Source organism: Protopterus annectens, chromosome 13.part0 (assembly GCF_019279795.1).
Source record: "Protopterus annectens isolate FY-2018-M chromosome 13.part0, PAN1.0, whole genome shotgun sequence".
In the NCBI taxonomy this organism is placed as follows: Eukaryota; Metazoa; Chordata; order Ceratodontiformes; family Protopteridae; genus Protopterus; species Protopterus annectens.
This window is the reverse complement of record NC_056747.1, coordinates 1,253,462,191-1,253,487,639: the sequence shown is the minus strand read 5'-3', so window position 1 is coordinate 1,253,487,639 and position 25,449 is coordinate 1,253,462,191. Positions and strand designations below refer to the sequence as shown.

Genomic DNA, 25,449 nt, shown 5'->3' with positions numbered 1-25,449 from the left:
TACACCTAAGGTAATTTACACCCACATGGACTATGACTGAGCTCTACTGGTACTTGTGGTTCAATAACCTGAGTGCATGAGTAACTTGGCAGATCCTGGTATCTGGTAAGCAAATGACTGTGACTTTCTCCTTGGTCAGGGTGGTGAGTGGGGCATCCATATGTCTCACAATGGAGTCTCCTATGACTAGAGTTACCATAACTGCAGTATACAATTCAAGAAAAGAATAATAGTACACCTCACTTAAAGAAGTGCAACTTTTTTCAAATAAAAGTGCTTTGGATGGCACAAGATGCAGCAATGTGTACAAAGGCAAGGTCACTAAGTGTTGTTGATCTGTGCGAATGAACCAAGCGTTCCTCAAACACACAGAATTTATAGAAGTAGTGTATCAGAGGAGGCTGTGGCAGACACAACAGTGACAAGGGACAAGCAGCAATGTAACAGAAAGAAAGACACTGGAATGCAACTTTGAATGGTTTAAATGGAGAAAGCTGTACAGTGTGGAACAGGAAATTTGCCATTTTCTTCACTGCAGTGCAGTCTCAGAGATGGTATATTTAATTGGCAGGGGGTGTTGGGGGGTGCATGGGGGCTTGCCCCCTGCAAAAACATAAAAAAAGTTTTTATTTTTTTTTGAACCATCAAAGATTCAAAATTTCAATCTTGTGTTCTCGCCAATAAGAATTTCGAAGTTTTGAAACGTTGAGCTTTAAAAGTATATATATATATATATATATATATATATATATATATATATATATATATATATATAAACATATATAAACATATAAACACACATGTATGTAGCAGGAGATGTGTGGGTGCTGGGAGGCTTGTCACTGTAGAAAACACAAAGCTCTGTTATGTATTAACCAAGAAGCACATGCATAAGTGACTGCTTTGAACAAAGCAAAAGACAAATAAAATATTTTATTTTCATTTTTTTTTTATTATAAATGTTTACATTGAACATTTTTATTATGTATACCATATATAGCAAACCTTACTTGCAGTTGATACACTTTTGTTCTTTGTGAAATATTTTCTGTTTTATAAGAAAAGTATTTAATCTGGAATAATGAGGCAAGCTACATTATTAGACTTAATAAATCATAAAATTAAATAAAGTAGAGTAGAGTGACATAAATAATTATAAAACATAATATATTATTTTTAAAATTCAAGTCCAACTATAGGGTAGAGCTGATGAACATTAAATGTGTTGTTATTTTCCTTTTATTTTTACTGAATTATTGCAAACTACCTTCTTTAATATCTTGAATAAGGTGCAATATTAATTTTTTTGTTTTTAATGAATAGTTTTAATCATGTGTTTAGCATTTTGACATTATTTTATGTATACATTTTTTTATTTACTTTTTTTGTGAAAACAGATACAGTAAAACAACAATATTAATATACAGGTAGTAATATGACCAGGGAATACATTGCTGAATAATAAAACATAAATGCAAAACAGTAAGAACTATTTACACATATGCCAAAATTATGTCAATAATTACGTATACCAACTTCAAGTTAGAATATGTTCAAAAAGGGATTTCCAAAATTCTGTAAAGTGAGTCTGGGATTTCTCAGTGTAGGTTAAATATTTGTGAGCTAGTAGGTGTTTGGTAGCTAATTGTTTGAAACCCTCCCATGTGAGTGAAAATATATCCTTCCATTGTAATGTAATGTAGTATTTAAGTAAAGAAACTAGTGTTATTAATGTTTGTCTTTGTAGTTTAGTCAGGCCTGTGGGGATGATATGTAGGAAAGCTAGTTTCCAAGATAAGGTGGACTTTTCTTAGCCCATTTTTTCTAGTTGGACTCTAAGTGAGCACTGTAGCTTGTAAGTGCACTTGCAGCTCCAGAAGATGTGGAGTAGATCAGCCTTGTGATTATCACAGTAGGAACAGAGTGGAGAGGTCGTTGGCTGTATTTTATTTATAATGATTGGAGTGAGATAGGCATTATGAAGTATCATGATCTGTGTATATTTAAGTTTTTTATGGGGAATAAGTTTGTGATTGAAGGATTGATTTCCTTCCAACAACTAGAATAAAGAACTTATTTTTGCATTTTGATTGCTAGAATATGTTTGTAGGAGTTAGATAGCATTATTTTGTTTGAGGATAGGAGGTTCCATATGGTTTTGCATGTTTGGATGTCATTTGCGTTGGTATCAGGATTGTCTATGATGTATTGGGTAAGGTCTCGAATTTGCCTTAAAATGATAGTATAGCTTTTAGGGAGATTTAATTGTGTTCTCATTTCAGTGATAGTATTGTTCTGGAAGGGGAATATATAAGAGATGGTTATTTTCTGGAGGAGGGGATAATTGTTTAGGTTAATCATAATGTTATTCATTTTGAGATTGGGTTAAGGTGGATAGGTTGTAGGGAAGTGAATGCATAATATAGGCTTAATCATTTGAAAATCCTTTGCATGAGAGTGATTTTATGTTTAATCATTGGGTGTAGTTTAAGATTTTTTAAATTCTCATTGTAAAGGAAAGGGAGGGCTTTGGGGTTTATGGGTAGTGTTTTGATATAATTGTGTAATAGTTTGGCCCAGGTTGGAGACCATTGTTGTGGTGATGGGGTGCAGTCAGCTATTGTTATTAGTCTATTACAGCTTATGATATCATAGTAGAGTTTAAAGTCCGGCAGCCCTAACCCTCCATAGTCTTTATGGTAGGTAAATTTATTATAACTGATTCTGATTGATTAGGGGAAGCAAATAAATTTTGAAATTATGGAGTGGATGGTTTTGAAGAGTTTTTGATAATGGTACTGGAGGCAGTAAATATATATAGAAATCTAGGTAGAAGCTTCATTTTGATTGTGGCTAGTTTAGCTAGGAATGGAAGTGAAGTTTTGCCCATCTGCCCATATGTTGTATGTTTTGACTAGAGTTTGATAATGTTATTTGTATATGATTGTTTAGGATCTTGGTGGAAGGATATTCCTAGATATTTTAATGAATTGCTAGTTTTAATACCAGCTGCTAAGGAGTATGTGGGAAGCTGACAGACGGAGTTAATAGGGAAGATATTTGTTTTCTTTAGGTTTAGTTTGTAATTCGAGATAGTTTTTGGAGGTCTGAATAGTGAATAGTAAAGATTTAGATCATAAGCAGAAGCCGCTAGGGTAATTTTAGTGTTAAAAATATTGGGGGTATGGTAGAAAGTTTTCTGAAAAAATGAGGAGAAAAAGGGGTTCAATTTATAAATTAAAAAGATAGGGGGACATAGGACATCCTTGTCTGGCACCATTCTCAATGCCAATTGGAGAAGATATGTGTTTATTAATTTGTAGGTAAGTATGAGCCTTGGAGTGTAGTGTTTTGATAGCTTGTATGTAGTTATTGGGTATGTTAAAGAGAGGCAAGATATTGAGCAAAAAGTTTACACTGAGTCTATCAAATGCTTTTGTAGCATCAATAGCTAAGGTGTAAATTGAAGTACATGTATGGTTAGAGAGATTGATCATGGTGTCCAGGGTAAGGGTATGATCAAAGGTTTGTCTGAAACCTGATTGTTCAGGGGAAACAATGTTTGGAATGATTGGTTTAATTCTGTTTGCTAGTATTGACACAAATATTTTCATATCAAGAATAGGCTATAGGTCTATAGTTCAATGGGTTTTGAGGTCGGAGTTTGGTTTAGGTATGAAAATTGTTTTGGGCGTTTAAGTTGTTTAAATGTATATCACTTTACACATTGGAAGTAATGTGATTGAACAGATGGAGAAGAAAGAGAGATGATTTTTGTTTTTTGTAGAATGCGTAAGACCATCTGGACCTGGTGATTTGTTGGTTGAGTTTGTTGAGTTTGTTGATTGTCATAATAATTTCTTGCTGGGAGATCGGGGAGGATAACATGTTTTGTTGACTTGGACTGATTTTGGGAAAATTTAATTGGTTAAAGAAGGCATCTAGGTCCTGTTTATTATGAGAGAGGTTTGATGGACTGTAGGATTTTGTATATATACTTTCAAAGATATGCATGATATCTTGAGTAGTGTGATACAGTTTATCTCGGTAGATAAGTTCTGTTATGTTTGGGGATAGTTTGTTTTGGTTAATAAGCCTCGCCAGGAATTTAGATGGCATGTGAGCCCATTCAGAGTAATTAGCTAAAGTTTTAATTTCTTGGTATGTTAGGTTTTCAGCATTGAGATCATATAGCTTTTGTCAGAGTTGTGTTATTTGAGTTTCAGTTTCTTGTTTAAAGGATGATTGCAGTTGGGATTCAAGCTTAATGATTTGATGTTTAAGAGTGGCTGCCCCTGAGAATGAGAGTGGCTGCCTCCTGGAAGTTTTTTTATAACATGAAGCTTTTTTTATATGGGCACACTCTAATTATGGATTTAACAGAGGTCCAGTAAATGTCCATAGGTAGGTGATTATAGAGTAAATTGTCTAAAGCTTGGTCCAGGATGGCATTTACTTCTTGTAGAATTGCTTTTTTCCTTAATAGGTTAGAGTTAAGGACCCAGTTATATCCTCGGTTACTGTTAGTTTGATTGTCATCCCAATCAATAGTTAGGTTAATCTTAGAATGATATAATAGGTATCTGGTTTCTGTGTGAAAAGGAATTTTATATTTAGTAAATATATTGGAAATGAGAAAGAAATCCAGCCTGGACCAAGACTTATGACACATAGAGTAGAAGGTATATTTATTTTTTATTGGGCTGGAAATATATGTAGGTCAAATAGGTTAAAGTAATTTTTAAGTCTCAAGTGCTGACACGATTGTGTTATTGAATTGGAATTGAATCTGTCAGTATTAAGGGTCTTGGATTGAGTTGAGTTCCCAGTTCCTAGTGTATATAGTAATGATTGGGGAAGTGAAGCAGTATTTTATAAATAGACATTATAAATCTGTGTTGGTTACACGCAAGGCGGTATAGGTTTAATATCAGAATAGGTTTGTCTAAACAGGCTGGTTTAGTTGTTATACAGCACCACCTTCCATTCATGTCCATATCATGTTTTTATGAGTTTGTCTGAAACCTGATTGTTCAGGGGAAACAATGTTTGGAATGATTGGTTTAATTCTGTTTGCTAGTATTGACACAAATATTTTCATATCAAGATTTAATAGGGCTATAGGTCTATAGTTCAATGGGTTTTTGAGGTCGGAGTTTGGTTTAGGTATGAAAATTGTTTTGGAAGCGTTTAAATGTATATCACTTACACCATTGGAAGTAATGTGATTGAACAGATGGAGAAGAAAGAGAGATGATTTTTGTGGCTAAGTTTTGTAGAATTCGGCCGTAAGACCATCTGGACCTGGTGATTTGTTGGGTTTGAGTTTGTTGATTGTCATAATAATTTCTTGCTGGGAGATCGGGGAGGATAACATGTTTTGTTGACTTGGACTGATTTTGGGAAAATTTAATTGGTTAAAGAAGGCATCTAGGTCCTGTTTATTATGAGAGAGGTTTGATGGACTGTAGGATTTTGTATATATACTTTCAAAGATATGCATGATATCTTGAGTAGTGTGATACAGTTTATCTCGGTAGATAAGTTCTGTTATGTTTGGGGATAGTTTGTTTTGGTTAATAAGCCTCGCCAGGAATTTAGATGGCATGTGAGCCCATTCAGAGTAATTAGCTAAAGTTTTAATTTCTTGGTATGTTAGGTTTTCAGCATTGAGATCATATAGCTTTTGTCAGAGTTGTGTTATTTGAGTTTCAGTTTCTTGTTTAAAGGATGATTGCAGTTGGGATTCAAGCTTAATGATTTGATTTTTAAGAGTGGCTGCCTCCTGGAGAAGTTTTTTTTTTTTTATAACATGAAGCTTTACTTATAAGGGTACCTCTAATTATGGATTTAACAGAGGTCCAGTAAATGTCCATAGGTAGGTGATTATAGAGTAAATTGTCTAAAGCTTGGTCCAGGATGGCATTTACTTCTTGTAGAATTGCTTTTTTCCTTAATAGGTTAGAGTTAAGGACCCAGTTATATCCTCGGTTACTGTTAGTTTGATTGTCATCCCAATCAATAGTTAGGTTAATCTTAGAATGATATAATAGGTATCTGGTTTCTGTGTGAAAGGAATTTTTATATTTAGTAAATATATTGGAAATGAGAAAGAAATCCAGCCTGGACCAAGACTTATGACACATAGAGTAGAAGGTATATTTATTTTTTATTGGGCTGGAATATATGTAGGTCAAATAGGTTAAAGTAATTTTTAAGTTCCTCAAGTGCTGATATGGCACGGTTATTGTGTTTGGAATTGGTGTTGAATCTGTCAGTATTAGGGTCTTGGATTGAGTTCCAGTTCCCTCCTAGTGTATATAGTAATGATTGGGGAAGTGAAGCAGTATTTTATAAATAGACATTATAAATCTGTGTTGGTTTACACAAGGCGTGTATAGGTTTAATATCAGAATAGGTTTGTCTAAACAGGCTGGTTTAGTTGTTATACAGCACCACCTTCCATTCATGTCCATATCATGTTTTTATGATTTCGCATTGGAAGTCAATTTAATAATGATTGCTACTCCTGAGCTATTTTGGGGTTTGCCAGAGGCAATGATATTCTTAATCCATTTTTTCTTTAGGGAGGGTTTCCTTTTGCTTTGGTAGCATGTGGATTTCTTGTAGGAGGATTAAATTGGCTTTGGATTTGAATATCAAATGTAGAAGTAGTTTTCTTTTTTTTTTTCGAGTTGGATCCCTTTGACATTCCAGGAATCAGATGACCACATACCTACTACTATAACTATGTGTCAGTAAAGGATGAGTGTGATAGGTATAGTTGGTACAGTAAATGCAAGAGGTAGGACATTGGCATATAACTCTTCCTGCATCAAACTTGTGCCTATTCACTAAACTACAATGCCTGGAAGAGATGGGTGAATTGGATGATGAAGAGTTATAACAGGAGTTAAAGCAGAAATGGTTAGGTGGAACTCTTCTCGTTAGTAATGCTTTGATAACTTTTAGCCCCATATTAAAAACATATATAGTACAGATAACAAACAGCATGTCTTCCTATTTTAACTTCTGCTAGTCTTCTAGCTCTTCATAGTTTTTGAATTATGAGGGAAAGTATTGGGGGGCAATATAGTTCGGTGTAATGAAATAGATTATGCCCCAAAATTGTTGTAAGATGAGAGGGTTCTTAGAGTTGGTTAAGGTAGTGTAAAAATTTATATAACCCTGAGGTTTTGTTGACTAGTGCATCTTGATTGGGGTATTTAACTGTGTTATTAATTAGAGAGCTAATACCAGTTTAAGTAATTGTCACTGGTGGTATTAATGTATGACAAAATGTGTCAGGTTAAATGTTAGTGTTTCCAGGTATATTTCTTGTCTCTGGTATAGAAGCTTCAGGGTAATAAACCCACAAATGTATAGGTTGTTAGTTTTATAACAGAAGAGGTATTACTATATTAATAATATACGGTTGTTAAAGTCTAGTACACACGAGCATACTGAGAAAATTCTTCGAAGAGGCGGTTAGTCAAAAACAATAAGCAAATCAGAGCATAAATAATACTTATGCATTCTATGGAATTTTTCAAACTTATAAAGCATTTAACATCACAATTTTTCCATTAACTATTTTTAACATCATGTATCTGCCAACTGAGGCAAGGGTTTTGTTATAAGCAACGTCACATTAACAAGTTTAGAATGAATATCTTAGGTGTGCTAGTTATTTGGATAGATAGACATGAGAGTCATAGTTTACACCTTTTATTGGGTCTTTTTATATTCTTTACGTCCCTTTTTCATTGCCCATTCCTCATCTTCCTTTCATTTCTTCATTCATGAAGCTTGTATTGCATTGCTGTGTAAGAGGGAAAGAGCAAAAAAACACAGTTCATAGTTAATAGCTGTTGTCCAAGTCTGATAAAACTTGTATGTGGAGTTATTTAAGCATTCTGACATTATTTTAAATAGTTGCTGTTTGTTTCATTAAAACAGATGAATGGTCCTAGACAAGAGTGGTTTAAAGTCAAAGACAAGTCGTCTTGCAGTAGTCTCATGCCATATCCAGGGGAAGCTCATGATAGACTGGACGGCTCTGAGCAGTTGCAAGTTAATTCTCACTGAGCATATAGCTATGGAGTGCAGTGAACTTGTAAATATTAAACTTTTAGAAGAAATAGCAAGGCAGTACTATGTGAAATGTGAAATGTGCAGCAGTTTATTGTGAGACAAGTAATATTCATAAAACCAGCAGATAATACTGATGCTTTGATTGGTTTTGGATGAAAATTTTCTTCCTAAGTATGCTTTTGCTGAGATATACAGCGACCTATATTACAGTTGTATTTTGAGGCAGTAAAAAATATTTAAATAAAGAAGATGGAAAAGTGCCTGCATATCTAGAAGTACTGAATATGTTTGCTGCAGGGTGCCACTTACATAACGATGAGAGAGATCTTGCACTCATTTTTTATAATTTATTTGTTGCAGTTTACCAGGATAGTCCATCTGAGTAAAAACATTGCCTTTTTCACCAGAGGCTTGGTGGGGAAAGCTCCACAATCAATTACATTTTATATAAATTAAACATAGCATCACAAACATAAGCAACATCAAGCAGAATATGGAGTGCGAAATGTAACATAATGTATTATTACTGTATAAAATCATGACGCTATCCTAGATACGTGGTTGCAATACAAGTAACTACAAAGAAAAAGAACAACAATATGGCGGAGCGTATAGAGAGAGGAGTTAGAGAGCTGCAGCAGGTGGATATGCTAAGTGGAGAGAAATGAGATATTGTGGGTGAGAATAATGGGGACAGAAAAGGAATGGAGGACATTATGGTAGGGAGTAGTACAGAGTTGAGTTAGATGAAGAAACACGAGAAAAATGAAAAAGAAGATGGATGCAGTGTGTGTTTGGAAATGAAGTAGAGTTAGAAGGAGAGAAGAATTTCTACTAAGATATCATATGATCCCTCAGCAGTGGAGCATGAGGATAGTCATGTTTCAGAAGGAGATATACCTTCATTTGAGTTTTAAAAGAGTTAACATTTTCTATTTGAGAGTTAGGGATAGTGACTTCCAGATTTTAGAGTCATAAGATGAATAGAGGACACCCCCAGCAGAGTTATAGGATTTGTTTACAGATTGCAAGAATTTCCCAATATTGTGGAGGGGTCTACTGGGGTATAGTGCTACATTATGTTGTTTAGGTTTGGACATTTATCATGGTGGTATATAAGTTTGTCAGTGACTACTAACTGTGAGTGAATAACACACTGTTAAAGCTCAAGTCATTTAAGTTGTTTTAGTGATGTACAGTCTACTCGTCAGTCATTAGACACATTATAGAGTACAACACCCCTTTTGGTATGTACCTCACAAGACATCTACAACTGGAAAGGCCGCAGAAATACCTCACAAAGGGGATTACCGGCCTCAAAACAGATGCCCTTCACAGACTATCTCAAAAAACTCCATCTTTACTCCGTCACATATAGCCTTTTCAGAGACTATCTCTGCCTAACATACAAAGCTATGTCAGACCAAGAGCTGTTGGACATGCTCCCCTTAAAGAAATCCCAATCCTTCTGAGCTACATGATCTAGGGACCTAAACCTTGTCACCACAATAAACAGAACATGCTGGAGGGATAGATTCCTGTCCCAGAGATTTCCCATACTCTGGAACAGACTACCTATCTATATCAAACAAAGCTCCTCATTAGCACTCTTCAAGAAAAATCTTGATGATTGGATGGGAAATAGGAAATTCACCCCAGGGATCACCTCTGTGGCTCTACTCGACAAGGGCACAGGAAAATAATTTTCTTGGGTGATGAAAGCCAGGGTACCTTTTTGGCTAGGCTTATGTAGGCCCTAGAGCCAATAGCCTAGTACCTACCTATGAACCTATGAACAGTGATGGGTTCTGTAGTTGTGATTAGCTAATCTGTTCTGACACTGGGCTAATGAGGAGAGTGAGGCGGCCTTCAGATTAATAAGTATGAGGGCAGCATAGAGAAAAGTATGGGGTAGAAAAGTAGGTGCAGTGGTTGTTCTAGCTTTGTCTGTCACATTGGGTTTGATTCAGTAGAGGGTCTGTCAGACTGGGTTTGATTCTACTGAGGGCCCTTTAGTTTCTGATGGGTTTTTGTTATTGTAAAGAAGTTGAAACATCGATTAATATTCTGTAATGCATTAATAGTTTAATGAGTTATTAAACTAATAAACTACCAAAAGGGAAACAATGAAAATATACATATGCAAAGCTAAAAAATGCTGCACTTTTTGTTTTTGATTTTGTGTTGAAAGAGCTAGGTAAAGTGATGTGCTTGTAGTTAAGCAGTATGCTATAAATTAAATGTTAATATCATCACTGCAAGAAAAATAATTACTTACAGGTGTTATTATAGAAATAATTAAGAGTAAACATGTGTATGTGTAAATACATATGTATATATATATATATATATATATATATATATATATATATATATATATATATATATATATGGGTCTACTTCATAACATTGAAATTTCATAAAGTTGAATTTCATAATATTGAGACCAAAATATCTAAATCCCAAAACACTGAAAACCCAAAACATTGAAAACTCAGAACATTGAAAGTGTGCTTTATGGCATTCAAAACTACAATACATATGTAAATAACATCCTCTACACCTACAACAACACCTAACAAACACACTTTCTACTACGTTTTACAATCACCATACACTGAGGTTAGGAAATTAACTTTTTTCCACTGTAGTGCGATCTTGGAGTTGGTATATTTAATTTACGGGGGGGGGTGTACAGGGAAACATAGTAGAAAGTGTGTTTGTTAAGTAGGTGTTGTTGTAGGTGGAGGGGATCTTATTTACTTGTGTAATGTAGTTTTCAATGTTATGAAGCACACTTTCAATGTTCTGAGTTTTCAATATTTTGAGTTTTCAGTGTTTTGAATTTTTGATGTTATGGTCTCAATGTTCTGAAATTCAACGTTACGAAATTTCAATGTTATAAAGTAGACCCATATATATATATATATATATATATATATATATATATATATATATATATATATATGGGTCCTCTTCAAATTGCCGAAACGCCAGTTCGCCGACACGCGGAAGAGGAACGCGAAAGGACCGACAATGCAGTTGACCGACATGCTGAAATCCCGACAGCTGGAAGACCGACAAGGGGAACGTGTAAGCGCGACTTGGTAAGTATGCGCTAGTGAGGGATTTAGGATTAGGGAGCGGACAGGTAAGTGTGCAATAGTGAGGGATTTAGGGTTAGGGTGTGTGAAAGGTGAGGTGTAGTGTCGGAGTTAGGGTTTGGGTAATGTAAGTGTGTGTTAGTGACGGGTTTATGTTTTCGGGTGGGTTAAGTAAGTTAGGAATAGGGTGCAGGTAGGGTAAATGTCTGGTACTGTCGGACCTTAGGGTTAGGGTGGAGTTAAGTGAGTTAGGGTTAGGGTGCAGGTAGGAGTAAGTGTGCAGTAGTGTCGGATCTTAGGGTTAGGGTGGGTTAAGTGAGTTAGGGTTAGGGTGCAGGTAGGAGTGCGGTAGTGTCGGACCTTAGGGTTAGGGTTTGGGTTAGGGCTAGTGGATATGTAATGTAGTGTAATGTGTTCTTTACGTGTAGTGTGTCGTGGTAATGGTGTTCGGTGTTTTGCATTGTCGGTATTGTGTGTTGTCGGTTGTTTGGTGTCGGTGGTTTGTGTCGGCGAACTGGCGTGTCGGTGTTCTAAAGTAGACCCATATATACATGTATATACATGTATACATGTATACATGTATACACGTATACATGTATATATATATATATATATATATATATATATATATATATATATATATATATAAACACATGTATGCACACACACACACACACACACACACACACACACACACACACACACACACACACACACACACACATATATATATATATATATATATCAACACACGCGCACGCGCGCACGCACACACACACACATATATATATATATATATATGGGTCTACTTCGACCCATCAAAATTACATTTGAGTGAATCTCACTTACCTGATCCCAGTTCTTCGAAAGTTCGTTAATCCGAATGCATGGACTGCCAAAATCCTTTCCCTGTGAAAGGAACCACTTGGTCACCATGAGTAAAAACCTAAATGGACCAAAACTAACCCCACCAAAGTGAGGGGCTTTAGCTTGGCCCCCCATACTTAAATATACCAACTCCGAGATTACACTACATTGAAAAAAGGACAAAGTTCACTAGGGTGGCCAGGTGGTTTCTTTCAGAGGGAAAGAATTTCAGCAGTGTGTACTTTTGGATTAATGAACTTTCAAAGATTTGGGATCAGGTGAGTGAGATTCACTCAAATGTAATTTCGATTGGGTATAAAAACTGTAAACACCCCTGTTAAAATGCCAGGTTTTTGTGATAAAAAAAATGAGACCACAACAAATCATTTCCAAATTTTTCCAACCTTTAATGTGACCTATAACCTGCACACTTCACTTGAAAAATCTGTTAGAGGAAACATTTAAAAAATAAAAAACGTACAATAAGCTGGTTGCATAAGTGTGCACACCCTTAAACTGATACTTTGTTAAAGCATCTTTTGATTTAATTACAGCATTTAGTCTTCTTGGGTACACACCTGCCATCAATTAAAGAGACTCTGATTAACCCCAAATAAAGTTCAGCTGTTCTAGTAGGATTTTCCTGACATTTACTCAGTTGCCTGCTACAGCAAAAGCCATGGTTCTCAGAGAGCTTACAAAGCATCAAAGGGATCTCATTGTTGAAATGTATCAGTCAGGAAAAGGGTACAAAAAATTCCACAGCATTGGATATACCATGGAACACAGTGAAGGCAGTCATCAAAAAGTGGAGAAAATATGGGACAAAAGTGATGTTGCAAAGAAGTGGGCGTCCCTCCAAAATTGATGAAAATACAAGATGAAAACTGGTCAGGGAGGCTGCCAAGAAACCTACAGCAACACTGAAGGAGCTGCAGGAATTTTAAAGTTTAATGGTGTGCACACTTATGCAACCAGTTTACTGTACATGTTTTATATTTTTTCTCCTAACAGATTTGTTTGTTTTTCCATTGAATTATACAGGTTATAGGTCATATTAAAGGTGGGGAAAAGTTTTGAAATTATTTATTGTGGTATCATTTTTTTATATCACAAAAACCTGGCATTTTAACAGGGTGTGTACACTTTTTATATCCACTGTATATAGTCTTATATTTTCAAATTAAAATTTATCTTAGATATATTTGAGAAGCCTCTCATACAACAAATGTAAAGTAATAAGAGGCTATCACTAGCTGGAATTTATGAAATATATAGAATAATTTGTGAGAATAATTCTTGATTATAATTATGTCTAACCTTGTTATTAGTCAGAAAGATTGGGTATTCAGTTCATGTCTGAAAATAAATTTGATTTAAACATTTACATGTCCTGTAGATAATTGTAAGATGAAACGTTATGAATTAAGGGGAATAGACTGTTTAATCACTAATGGTGTTTTTGCTATTTCAATAAATAATTTTAATGAATGTAGACAATAATGGGGATGTTTGGTATTTTTCAGCCACAATTTCATTGGATTTAAAGGATAACATCATATAATTAGAGTGGTCACTTATATGAACATTTGCAGTGTAAGGATTGCTTTTTTTTAAGTACTTAGAAACAGAAATAATATGTTTTGCTACAGGTCCCTTTGAAAGGATATAATGTGATTGCAGGTAATATTGTCTCCAGCCCTAGTTTATAGTTTGAATTAAACTGTTAGGGCAGAGATGGAGAATCTAGATATAGTGAGCTGAAAGCATGAGAGGTGTATGGTTGAGACAGTTTTCACTATGCTATTTTATATTCTTTTCAATTAATGATATGACTTGTTTGTTAAGATGATTTTATACTTCTAGTTTCTTAGTAGAATAATATTAATCATTGATATCTTTATAATCTTAAACTGTACATTAACTTTAAAAACGTTGTATGCCCAAAAATATGTTTGAGGGTAACTATTATTGAATTAAAAATAAATACTTCATGTCTTAGATGAATATCTTTTATTATTATTTGCATGTCATACTGGTAAAAAGAGCTTTATTTAAATATTGTAAAACATGAATCAAAAATTGTTTTCTTAAAAGAAATATATATATACTTAAAAATGTAAAGCACAAACTACTAGGTAAACACTTATAAACAATACTTATAAACTCTTCCTTTAATAAGAAAAGGAGGGGTAATGTTATATTATGAAGAAAAATACAGTTATACCAAAGATCTTACATTCTTATTTGATTTGAGAGGAATATAATATTTAGTGCTTTGGAATACCAAAAAAACAAAAAACAAAAAGCGTTTTCCTGTTGGTTAATGTATACTGGGTTCCAGGAATGGGTGTTTACCAGTGAAATATTAGAAATGCTAATCATGAATATGAAAAGTAGTGTGTTAGTAAAAGGAGGAGATTTGTACTGCATTTTAGGAATAGAAGTCACAAGCAATTAGAAGACTGTAAGAACACCAGCTTCTGGAAAAGGATTAAAACAATATACTTATAATTTAGATCCAAAATATTTGATGGACTTGGCTGAGCTAGACACTTTGTATTTTGCTCATTATTCATTTGTTTGCGGTACACAAAAGTAAAATATTTTCTATGGATATACTTGAGAAAATGGAGGGAGTTAAAGTTTTGCCTTGTCCTATTTTTGACAATAATGCTATAACTGATGATTTACACATTTATTTTAAAAGATTTTCAACATTTCAACATTCACAAGAATACCTATCAATATGACCACATTGAAATATTTTAGAGAGTGTTTAAAGAAGTAGAACAAGTTATAACAATAAAAGTTGAAGGGTTATTTAATAAGCCTATGTGAAACTAGTTGTATCTGGTAAAATTAAAGCATGGTAAAACAAACGAAAACTGAATGGCAGAAACAGCTAGACAATATTTAAAATAAGCTGAGGCTAAACTATAATTACAGAAAATGAGCAAGAGAAAAGTTTATCAAATTAAAGAGTTAAATAAAGACTATCAGAATGTTTTAAGCCATTACGTGGAAAGAGTTCTAGGAAAAATAAAGATAAAAACGTATGCAACCAATTCTAAAGAGTTAAAGAGATTAGTGAACAGATACTAAATTTCTGTGCATTTGTTTTATTTTTATTGTTATAATTCCACTTTTTAAGAATAAGCAATCATCTGACATAGAATATATACTTTGGAACTTTCAGAAGCATTATGAAGATTTTAACAATATAGAAGACTGACAGTTATATTGTCAAAAAAGTTTTCCCAAAAGAAAATATATTTTGTAAACTATTTCAAGAAGAAATGAAACTTCTCATGAAACCTGTTTCAGTAGTAGAAAATAAAGATCATGTTAGAAATTTGAAGGAAAGCTCGGGTCTGTATCACCAAATCGAAAAGACCAGAAAGCGAATGGCTTTAACATCGAAAATGCCATTCATCAAGGTGTTTATTGTGAGATCACGATACAGTGAAAATCGGAAAATTTTACCTTCTTCACTGTAGTGCGATCTCAGAGTTGGTATATATAATTAGCGAGAGGTGTGAGGGGGTGCAGCCCCCCACAAGAGCGATTTTGATGAATGACATTTTCGATGTTAAAGCCATTTGCTTTTCAGTGCGTTCAATTTGGTGATATAGACCTGAAAGCTTCATAGGACACTGGAATTTGATGTTTTAATTCCGATCTGGCCATCACCACTCAGTTGCTCTACCCTTCTTCAGATTACCTTTTGACAGCTGTGTTGTGACATTAGACTTGGATTGCCAGTAGCACGCACAAACGCTATGCTTCTACATGAGGAGACTGACTGCTTCACCAAATTATTTTGATTTTTTATAGGTTGGTTTATGAAATGTCACTGTGGTACAGTGGTTAACATTACTGCATCACAGGGTTTGGGTCTTTGGTTTGGCTGTTGGCAGGGGTGCCTTCTGTCTGTGTCTGCATTGTATTTTTTCCCATTGTCTGTGTTTGTCCCACATACCAAAGAGATGCAGATATGTTGCATTTGCTCTACAACTGGCTTGAATCCCTTCCGGATTATTTTCTTCCAAACTCCTGAAATACCCTGTAGCTACTCATGATCATGATTTGTATAACGTAGGATGTTTTAAAAGTATTTTAATTGAAATTTATATATAAAGCTGGAAATGTTAATGGACATATACATGGCTTGACTTAATTATTTCTATTACATATCTGCATTTTAAATTAAGAAAAGTGAGGTTATATTTTACACAACAGTTTAAGGTTCATATTCAGTTCTAATTCAGTCAATGATGAAGTAATCCAGAAACCACAGATATATTCCAGTCCATTTGTGTAGCATTCTTGTACCAAAATGTGATGCGCTTAATCGCAGACCTTGGGAGATATCAAAGTTAGTCTGGGAAAAGCTGATCTAACATAGATATATGCAATACAAGAGACCCTGATATAAATTTTGAGCAGTTAGATTAGACAGGCTTGTCACGTAGTGCCACAGAACTGATTGTGACTGTGTTTGTCATACATTGCTTTGAATATCTTGCATTACATGTATTATATTGAAGACTAGAGCTCATGTTAATGTTTCAGTCAGTGTGTGTGTGTGTGTGTGTGTGTGTGTGTGTGTGTGTGTGTGTGTGTGTGTGTGTGTGTGTGTGTGTGTGTGTGTGTGTGTGTGTGTGTGTGTGTATAGAACTACTATTTAAACTTAATCATAGGCCTTTTGCAGTCATACCTCTCTGGCTATATCAGTATTTACTTTAAGGCTGAATTGAGTATAAGGTGATGGATTAGGTGGGACAGTGATGGTAAAACCTACTTTTATTTGCATGCATACTGTGGCAGTCAGTGGAAAAAGTTGATGACATTTGTTTGTTTTTCCCAGGAAGTGACAAGTGGGTGTGACCAGCGGGAGATGGAATGGATCAAGCGAGTGGGAGATGAACAGTGAGTGTCCTACCAGTTTTATATGAATTCTTTATCTTCCTGTGTTATTAATGGTAAGAAATTTACATTGTGGTGCTCAGTAATGCATTGTCTCATGTAGCTTCGGAGCAGAGGTTGCACTTGGTTGCTTTTGAGCTCTGTGTCAAAATGCTGAGCTGTGAATAGTCATATAAAAGGTTGTAGTCCTACTAACCTTAGTATATACCGAAGAGGAAAGTCTTGATCTTTGAGCATGCTTTCATATCCTCTGAAAAGATGTGGCCATGCCTAATTTAGGATGTATTGTACATGTTTTTTTTTCTTGTGTATCCAGTCTAAATGCTTGTTGCATAGCATTATATATGTAGTACTGCAATTTCAGAATTATCCAGAATCAATATCCATCACATTGGTAAATGGCCTGGGATGTATCGTGGGAGAAATAGTGCAAAGCAGATGGTCAAAGTTATTCCGTTCTCATGGAGGGCAGCTGTTCTAAAATGTTGTCAACAGTCAGCTGTTTGGATATAAAATGAAATATCTATCATAACAAAAGGATTTTTTTATTTTCCTGGACTATTACATCTTATTTACAGGTTTACTAATGAAGATCTGCAGTCAGTCCCAGAAGTATGTTCATTTTGAACATATACCTGTTTTTAATTGTTAATTTATTTTGATGTAAAGAAAAATATATATGTTTTTTACTTATTTGTTTGTTATTTTACTTGCTTACTTGCAGATGAAGGACAGTGAAGTTAGTTGTAAATTATTTCTGTTGAACAGAGATTAACAAGAGTCATTAAGCGATGGTATTGAATCCCAGGACTGTCACGATACAGAATCAAATTTGAAAAAGAAAAAAAATATCATAAAAGATGATTGAACTTCAGGATACTGACTTATAAACCAATGGCATTCCATGCTGGGCCCCTGCCAGTGGACTAACAAGAGCGTCTACACAACCTGGCAATGAGTTTTTTTAAGAATCCTTTTATTTTCAGCTGAAACCTACCATGGCGACCAAATTGCATACAGACACATGCACATACAGTAGAAATGTTTCAGTGTAGACTGGCTTGTATCTCTTTTTCTTCTTCTTCTGCCATGTCAATTCATTCCATACTTTGGGATTTATTTTGGGGTAGTTCTTGGGATACTGACCAAGTATTTCATCTATTAGAGAGGACTAACGGAGTAAGTTATAACTGCGAGAGGACCTTCTGAACTGTGATTTTCATTCCTGACATCTGTATTAGAGTTTTGTTATTCCAGCTGTACCCTGAAGCAGTATGTTATGTAAATAAAGCATTTTACAGATAATATATTTGGCATCAAAGTATTTTCTTACAGTTAGAACTTAGTTAAGGCAGACTTTAGGATGTGTAGATCTTTTAACTAATGGACTGCAGGCTAAGAAGCTATGAACGATTAGAGCCATATGGGAATTGGGGGTTCCCTAATCACCACTAAAAGAGAGGGAAGCCCTTGCTCTGTGAAGTCAGGTACTTCGCGCAGAGCACTAAATCTCTGATCTGTTACTGAGATGCTTCCTATACTCAGTGCACATGGTTTGATTCCCACGGCTTTCATTTGCCTACTCTGTGACTCTGAGCAAGTCACTTAACCAGACAGTGCTTCTAGGTTGTCCCTGAAAAGGCAACCCAGTCAATAAATATGTATAATCAAATAAATGTCTCCACTGTTAAATTCAGCAGGGCAGAGGTGAGATTATGGTGGACTTGTTAAAGGGAAGAATATAGTAGGCATATTCTCTTTCTCATGGCAATGAAATGTCCTCTGTGATTTTATTTAAATCACACTGATTTCTGATTTCTTCACAAAGTTCAGGAAGAAAGATCAGAATTCATTGTTTTCATCTGTTGGTCACAGGAAAGGGTATATTTTTAGGGTGTCAGATGGCTGGAAGCATGGAAGCTTCTTTTCTAAGTGAGGGATGTTCCTGTGGCCAGCAAAATGGCTCGTTCCACCTTAGACCCGGTGTTTGACATAGATTCCTTGATCCCACCGGATTTGCTGGTGGGGGGCTTAGAGATTACTGAGGCTGATAGAAAGTCATCCACTTGATAGTTTTATGTCTCCAAGTGGACATAGAGATTATTGAGGCTGATAGAGAGTCATCCACTTGATAGTTCTATGTCTCCAAGTGGACATGGTTCTCAGATTGGGTACAGCAGTACCATATACCATCATAGATGATCAGCTTGCAGATGATCTTAACATACTTTAACCAAAAAAAAAAAAACTATCTTGTTTGCTCTTTTCCCACCATTCCTAGCTAGTATCGTCCAGATCCCAGGCTTTGCTGGTTTCGGGACTTTATTTTCTGTGTTCAGAGCTATCCAGACCTTGCTGTGGTAAAGGGAAGTCCTACTGCTTACCAGTGGGAGTGGTGAGCATTGTACTGCCTGTCTGACACTAGAGGAGTGGTTTCCAGCTCAGAAACTGTAATTTTAGCCATTTTGGGCTGATTTCTATCCCTTTCAACTTTCTGTCTTAAAAACGCATGTGTTTGTGCATTTTTTGCATTGTGCAGCACCGCCAGGCTATGGTTAAACTATTCCAGATGCCAGAAAGTCTGGTGTTCAAATTCTCCCTTAGAACTAGCTGGTTTATCAGTAGTAGCACTGAAATCTGAATCCCTATGACTAGCACTTGCTCTAGAACCTGCTGGAAAGCACTAGGATGCCTTAAACTGATACAAGCACTCAAATCTCCATATTAATAAGAAGAAATTAATCATAGGCACTAAACAGCCTATAATTGCAAAGTACCTTGCAAAGGTAAGGGAAAACAGCTCTTGTACTTTACAAAAAAGCACCTAAACAGGCATGTCCAAGGGTCAACTCAACTTCCAGTGATTTCTCCTGTCCATTTGGTGAATCTGGGCATACTGGGGCAATGCAGCAACTGCCTCATGTACACAGACAACCCTCTCCTCCTACCACCCAACACTACAACCTGTGATAAATGCACTTACATAGCCAAACTGGAAGCAAAGCTCTCTCCAGCCAAGATTGTGCTAGACAGTCAAGAGGAGGTTAACACCTCCAGTACATCTCAAGCAACACATAGCCCTTCAAAACCCATGCCATCAACACCCACACATAGCAACACTAAACCCACATATGCGGAGGCTCTTAACATTAACCTGCCCAAGCAACAAGGACCTCCGAAGCTGAAATGCAAACAAACACCAGTCACAACCAAAGTGACACATAGATCACAACACCACTGTGCCACCCAGCAACAGCCCCTAAGGCAAGACAATGTGCCCAACACTTTAGTCATAGGTGACTCTATAGTCAGCACACTGATGTTCCACTCACCAGGCTGAGCAAGGAGAAAATTACAGTCAACTGCCTGTCGGGTGCCAGGATCCACCACATAACGCATGCACTCAAGTCACTCCACAAGTACAAATATGACTTTGTCATTGTTCATGTTGGAGTGAATGATTTGAGACATACCTCCCTGGACTACATGAAAAGAGACATGGAAGAGCTCTCGGATCATGTGGCCCAGGCAGATATGACCCTAGCCCTGAGTAGCATCCTGCCTTCGCCCATAATGATACCACAGTATAAGGACAAAATGATTGACTTCAACAATTGGCTAAGCTTCTGGTGTCATTCAAAGGGGATCCAGTATCTGTCTGCCTGGGACGACATGATCGATAAACCACGATGCTTTGCCAGAGATGGTCTGCACCTGTCACCCCTAGGATACAGGTTACTGGCTAAAGCTCTCGCCACCCCTATAGTGCTTTTTTAGGCAAGGTTCAAAGAATAAAACCAGCACCATAACAGATACAAGCATGCAAAATCTGAAGGTAATGCTACTCAATGCTAGAAGTTTAAACCTCAAAATGCACTCTCTCGAGGCACTCCTAAAAATGGAGAACATCGATATCTGTGTGGTAACTGAGACCTGGTTCAATGCTCCAGAGAGCACGCCTGCAATACCAGGCTACAACTCTTACCACACTTTTCGGCCATCAAACCAAGACCGAAACACTAAAGGTGGAGGAGTGTCCATATTCACCAAGGATATTCACACCTCCAGGCTAGTTGCCCAACACAATGCATCTGAAATTCTCCAGGTGGAACTAACACTAGTAAGACTGCAATCCAAATTGTTGCTTGCTACAGATCCCTCACCATGCCCCAAGATTCTCACTACACCTTTCTAAACATACTGGACAATATTAAGATACAACCAAACACCCTAATACTGGGTGATTTCAACTACCCTGCCATTAACTGGGAAAACTTCTCGGGTACCAACCCCTTTTCCTAACGGTTTGTGGAATTCATAAATTCCAATGCCCTGGATCAACTAATCCAGTGTCCCACCAGGGGCTCCAATATCCTAGACCTGGTCATTACCAACATAGGAGATAGATGCTCCACATCAGTGGTCACCCCCTCATTGGTCAGGTCTGACCATAAGCAAATCACCCTTGACATCCACATCCCACCCCACTCCCCAGTAAGGAAACCTCCGTAAAAAAAACTTCTCCAAAACCAACTTCATGCTACTCAAGTCAGAAGTGACAAACTTCATGACACCCATGCAAATGAGAGCTGAAAGTTCGACTTCTGAATCCTACACTAAGGCACTGTACAAGCACATCCACTTGTGCATGAATCGTGCCATCCCAAATAGAACCTAGATGCTCTCCTCCAAAAAAAGGAAGCCAATCTGGTGGTCCCCTGCCATAAACAAACTATACAACAGAAGAAAGAAACTGTTGCAGAAAAGAGGAAAATCCCAGGATGCAAAAAAACTCCCTTACCAGCCTCAGTAAGAAGCTGAGATCCCTCATAAAATTCTCCAAAGCTAGTTACAAAAATAAAATTGCCAAAAATTCCAAAGACAACCACAAGGCATTCTATAGTTATGTCAAGAATTTAAATGGCAATGCTCAGATATGCTCTGAGCTACAACAGAATGGCATTAAATATACTGATCCCAAGGATATTGCCAATATCCTGGCAGATCGATTTAGTGCAAACTTCACCCCCCTCTCACCCCCTAAAGGGCCCATCTCAATACCAAAAGATTGCCAAATTCCAGTAATCACGGCCACACAGAAACCACACTCTCCAGAGCTAAGAATACAGCATCCATGGGACCAGATGACCTCCCGGTCTGTGTACTACATGAACTACAGAATGAACTGGCACCTCACATAAGTGTCATGTTTAACCATAGCCTCACCTCAGGATTCGTACCCACTGAGTGGCGCACAGCTACAGTTATCCCACTCCACGAGGGGGGATCCACCTTGGATCCCGGGAACTACTGTCCCATCAGTCTGATGAGCCTGATCTGCAAGGACATGTAATGCATTATCATGGTACTTATAAACAAGGACACTGGCAACCTTCAAACACTGGACCCCATCCAGTTTGGGTTCGTGAAGGGCCGATCTTGTCTCCAGAACCTGACTGACTTCTTCGAATCAGTCTTCAGAGCTGTGGACGAGGGTAAGATGGTCCACACAGCCTATTTGGACCTCGCCAAGGCCTTCAACACCACCCCCCACTCTGGAATCATGGATAAACTTACTAAGCTGGGCATAAATCCATATGTCACTCGATGGGTTGCCAACTGGCTTACTGACAGAACCAAGACTGTAAAAGTAGCCAACTCCAAATCCAGCTCCAGACAAGTGACAAGTGGAGTACCTCAGGGTTCAGTGCTGGGACCGCTCTTGTTTGGCATCTACTTCTCGGAAGTACAGGCCAACACTAAGGGACTCTGGCTAACAAAGTTCACAGAAGACTGCAAACTGGGAGCCATTATTGAATCCACAAATGATGTGGATATTCTACAAAAGGGCCTTACAGAAACATTTGCTTGGTGCCAGAGCCATGGGCTCAAACTTAATGCCAAGAAATGTATAGTTATCCCCTTTGGGAAAAAACATGTACCCATGAATTACCATGTAGGTGGCAGTACACTAAACACCAAAAGTGTGATGAGAGACTTAGGGACACAGGGGGACAGTGGTCTCACCTTCGTTAACCACATTGCCACAACAGTCAGGAAATCCTTCTATGTGGAACACCTCATCACTAAGGGCTTTTCATCAAGAAAAAATGAGGTCATTGTCCCACTGTACTCATCCCTCATTAGACCCATTATAGAGTACAATGCCCCATTTAGTATGTACCTCACAAGATATCTGCAACAGATGGAAAGGCCACAGAAATACCTCACTAAAAGAATTACAGGCCTAAAGCAGATGCTCCATACTGACCATCTAAAAAAACTCCAGCTATACTCTGTGGCATATCGTCTACTCAGGGGAGATCTCTGCTTGACATACAAGGCCATGTCATACCCTGGACATGCTCCACTTAAAGAAATCCCAATCCCTCAGAGCCACACGCTCCAGGGATCTAAACCTTGTCATCACAATGAACAAAACATGCTAGAGGACTAGGTTCCTGCCCCAGAGAATCCCCATACTCTGGAATAGACTGCCCATACATGTCAAGCAGAGCTCCTCTTTGGCGCTCTTCAAAAGGAACCTTGACGATTGGATGTGAGATAGGAAATTCACCCTGGGAATCATGTCAGTAGCCCTGCTAGACAGGGGTCCAGGGAAGTAAATATTGTGGGAAGAAATATCCAGGGAATTGTTATGGCTAGGCTTGTATAGGCCCTAGGGCTGGTAGTCTAGTACCAACCTATGAACCTATGAACACTTGTACAAACTTAGCACCATTTTTTTTTTCATTTTGAGGATGCTGTTTCTGCATATCAAGACCTTGTAGATGTTTGGTCAAGTACTTCCCCAAAGGAGTCCCAAATTGTCATTATTCTCTGAAGCACCCCTCTCGAACTGAGATTTGAACTTCATGGTTAACAAGCTTGCCTCTCTGCTGTTTCATCTTTTAAGTTTAATAGTCTTGGAGATTATTTCATGGAAAATGCTTTTGGTAGTGAACATTTTGTCTATTCATAAGATCTTTGATTTTCAGGACCTCATTTATAGGGGATTATATTGGCCTTTCAAAAGGCAGGGTGCTGCTCAGAATTAATCCACATTTCCTCCCAGTGGGAGTTTCAGCGTGTTCTTTAAAACAGTCTGTTGGTTTAATAGTTTTCTCCTCAAGGACAGAAACCAAAGAAGAAAGTGAATGGCTGTTGCCAGCTAATCCATCCTGTGAGAAGAAAAGGTGGTTCAGCCCACAGAATCACCACCTTAGAAAGAGATGCTTTCCAGTTAATATACATGGCCAGGACTGGTACATGGGATTGGCTTTACCCATTAGGTAACAGCAGCCTTTGTGTCGTGTGTAAAAACTCCTATATGTCGGAAACAGTTGGCCGTAAAAATTTCAAAGGCTCATGTACGAAAATCGTGTGACTGAAAGTACGTTTTTAAAGTTTCACATTGCTGAACTGGAATAATACGAAATCCTAATAATGAAAGTAAAGCTTGATTTGTTATTATGAGTTCGACATGGTGAATCGAGATCGCAGTACATGGAGGACTGGAGAATTTACCCTTTTCCTCCCTGTAGTGTGATCTCTGAGTTGGTATATATAATTTGCAGGGCATGTGGGGGGCACAGCCCCCCCCCCACATAGGGGACACAAGGAGGCTTGCCCCCCTGCTAAAACATAAATGATATATGGACTTTAGAAACTGAAAGTCTGGTATGTCGAATGCCGTTCATCATGTTTCTGCCGTTTGACATTAATATAAATTTTGGTTTTATTTTTGGCATTTTTGTTCATTTTTTTTATAGGAAATTATTTTGCCTTTGATATTTTGATGGTAAACCATTGGAAACATTGTTGGCCTCTATCAGGGGGTGTAGTTAAGGCCGTTAAGCCCTGAAAGATGCCTGGATGACATCCTCTGTGTTTGGCTCAGGCTGTTGTCTTAAAAGGAATGAAGGAGATGGAAACAGTTCTTGCCCTGCGCAGTATTAATGGGCCAAAAGATCACTAGACATCTGATGGTTAGGAGGTACTGTGGACCAAGAAGAAAATACTGAAAAAAAATATTCCTATTACCGACATCTCTGTTATAGCCAAGTGGTCGTTGGTGCACACCTTCACTAAGCATTATTGTCTCAGCTCTTATTCCAGAAATCAGGCCCCATCTGGGAAAACAGTTGTCCAGGACTTGGCTGCCTGGGTTTTCTGTTGGGATTCATTCCTTATCTAAGCAAGGATCCATCAGATACTGGCCCTTCTTGATATTAAATATAAGAAATGCATTCTTATAGTATCAGTTGTGTTACAAAAAGATCTTCCTTGATAGGTTAACTACACTCTTCCACCATTCCAGTACCTCTGCCATCAACATTAATTACCTGAGCACATTCTTGGATATTACTTAGTTGATAATGTCACGCTCAAATTTTCTTTGCTATTTCTTGATTTGATAAAAGGTGCTCATTAATTTTATGAGTCAAAATTATAA

The 25,449-nt window shown here is 37.1% G+C and overlaps 1 protein-coding gene across 1 annotated transcript in view; it reads left to right on the top strand.

Moving 5' to 3' along the window:
- Window positions 1–25,449, top strand: part of TBKBP1 (TBK1 binding protein 1) — a 2,809,732-nt gene that overhangs the window by 2,087,467 nt on the left and 696,816 nt on the right. The window contains exon 8 of the mRNA XM_044055270.1: window positions 16,936–16,997. Within this exon, the coding sequence (XP_043911205.1) occupies window positions 16,936–16,997 (62 nt within the window). The remainder of the gene's footprint in view (window positions 1–16,935; window positions 16,998–25,449) is intronic.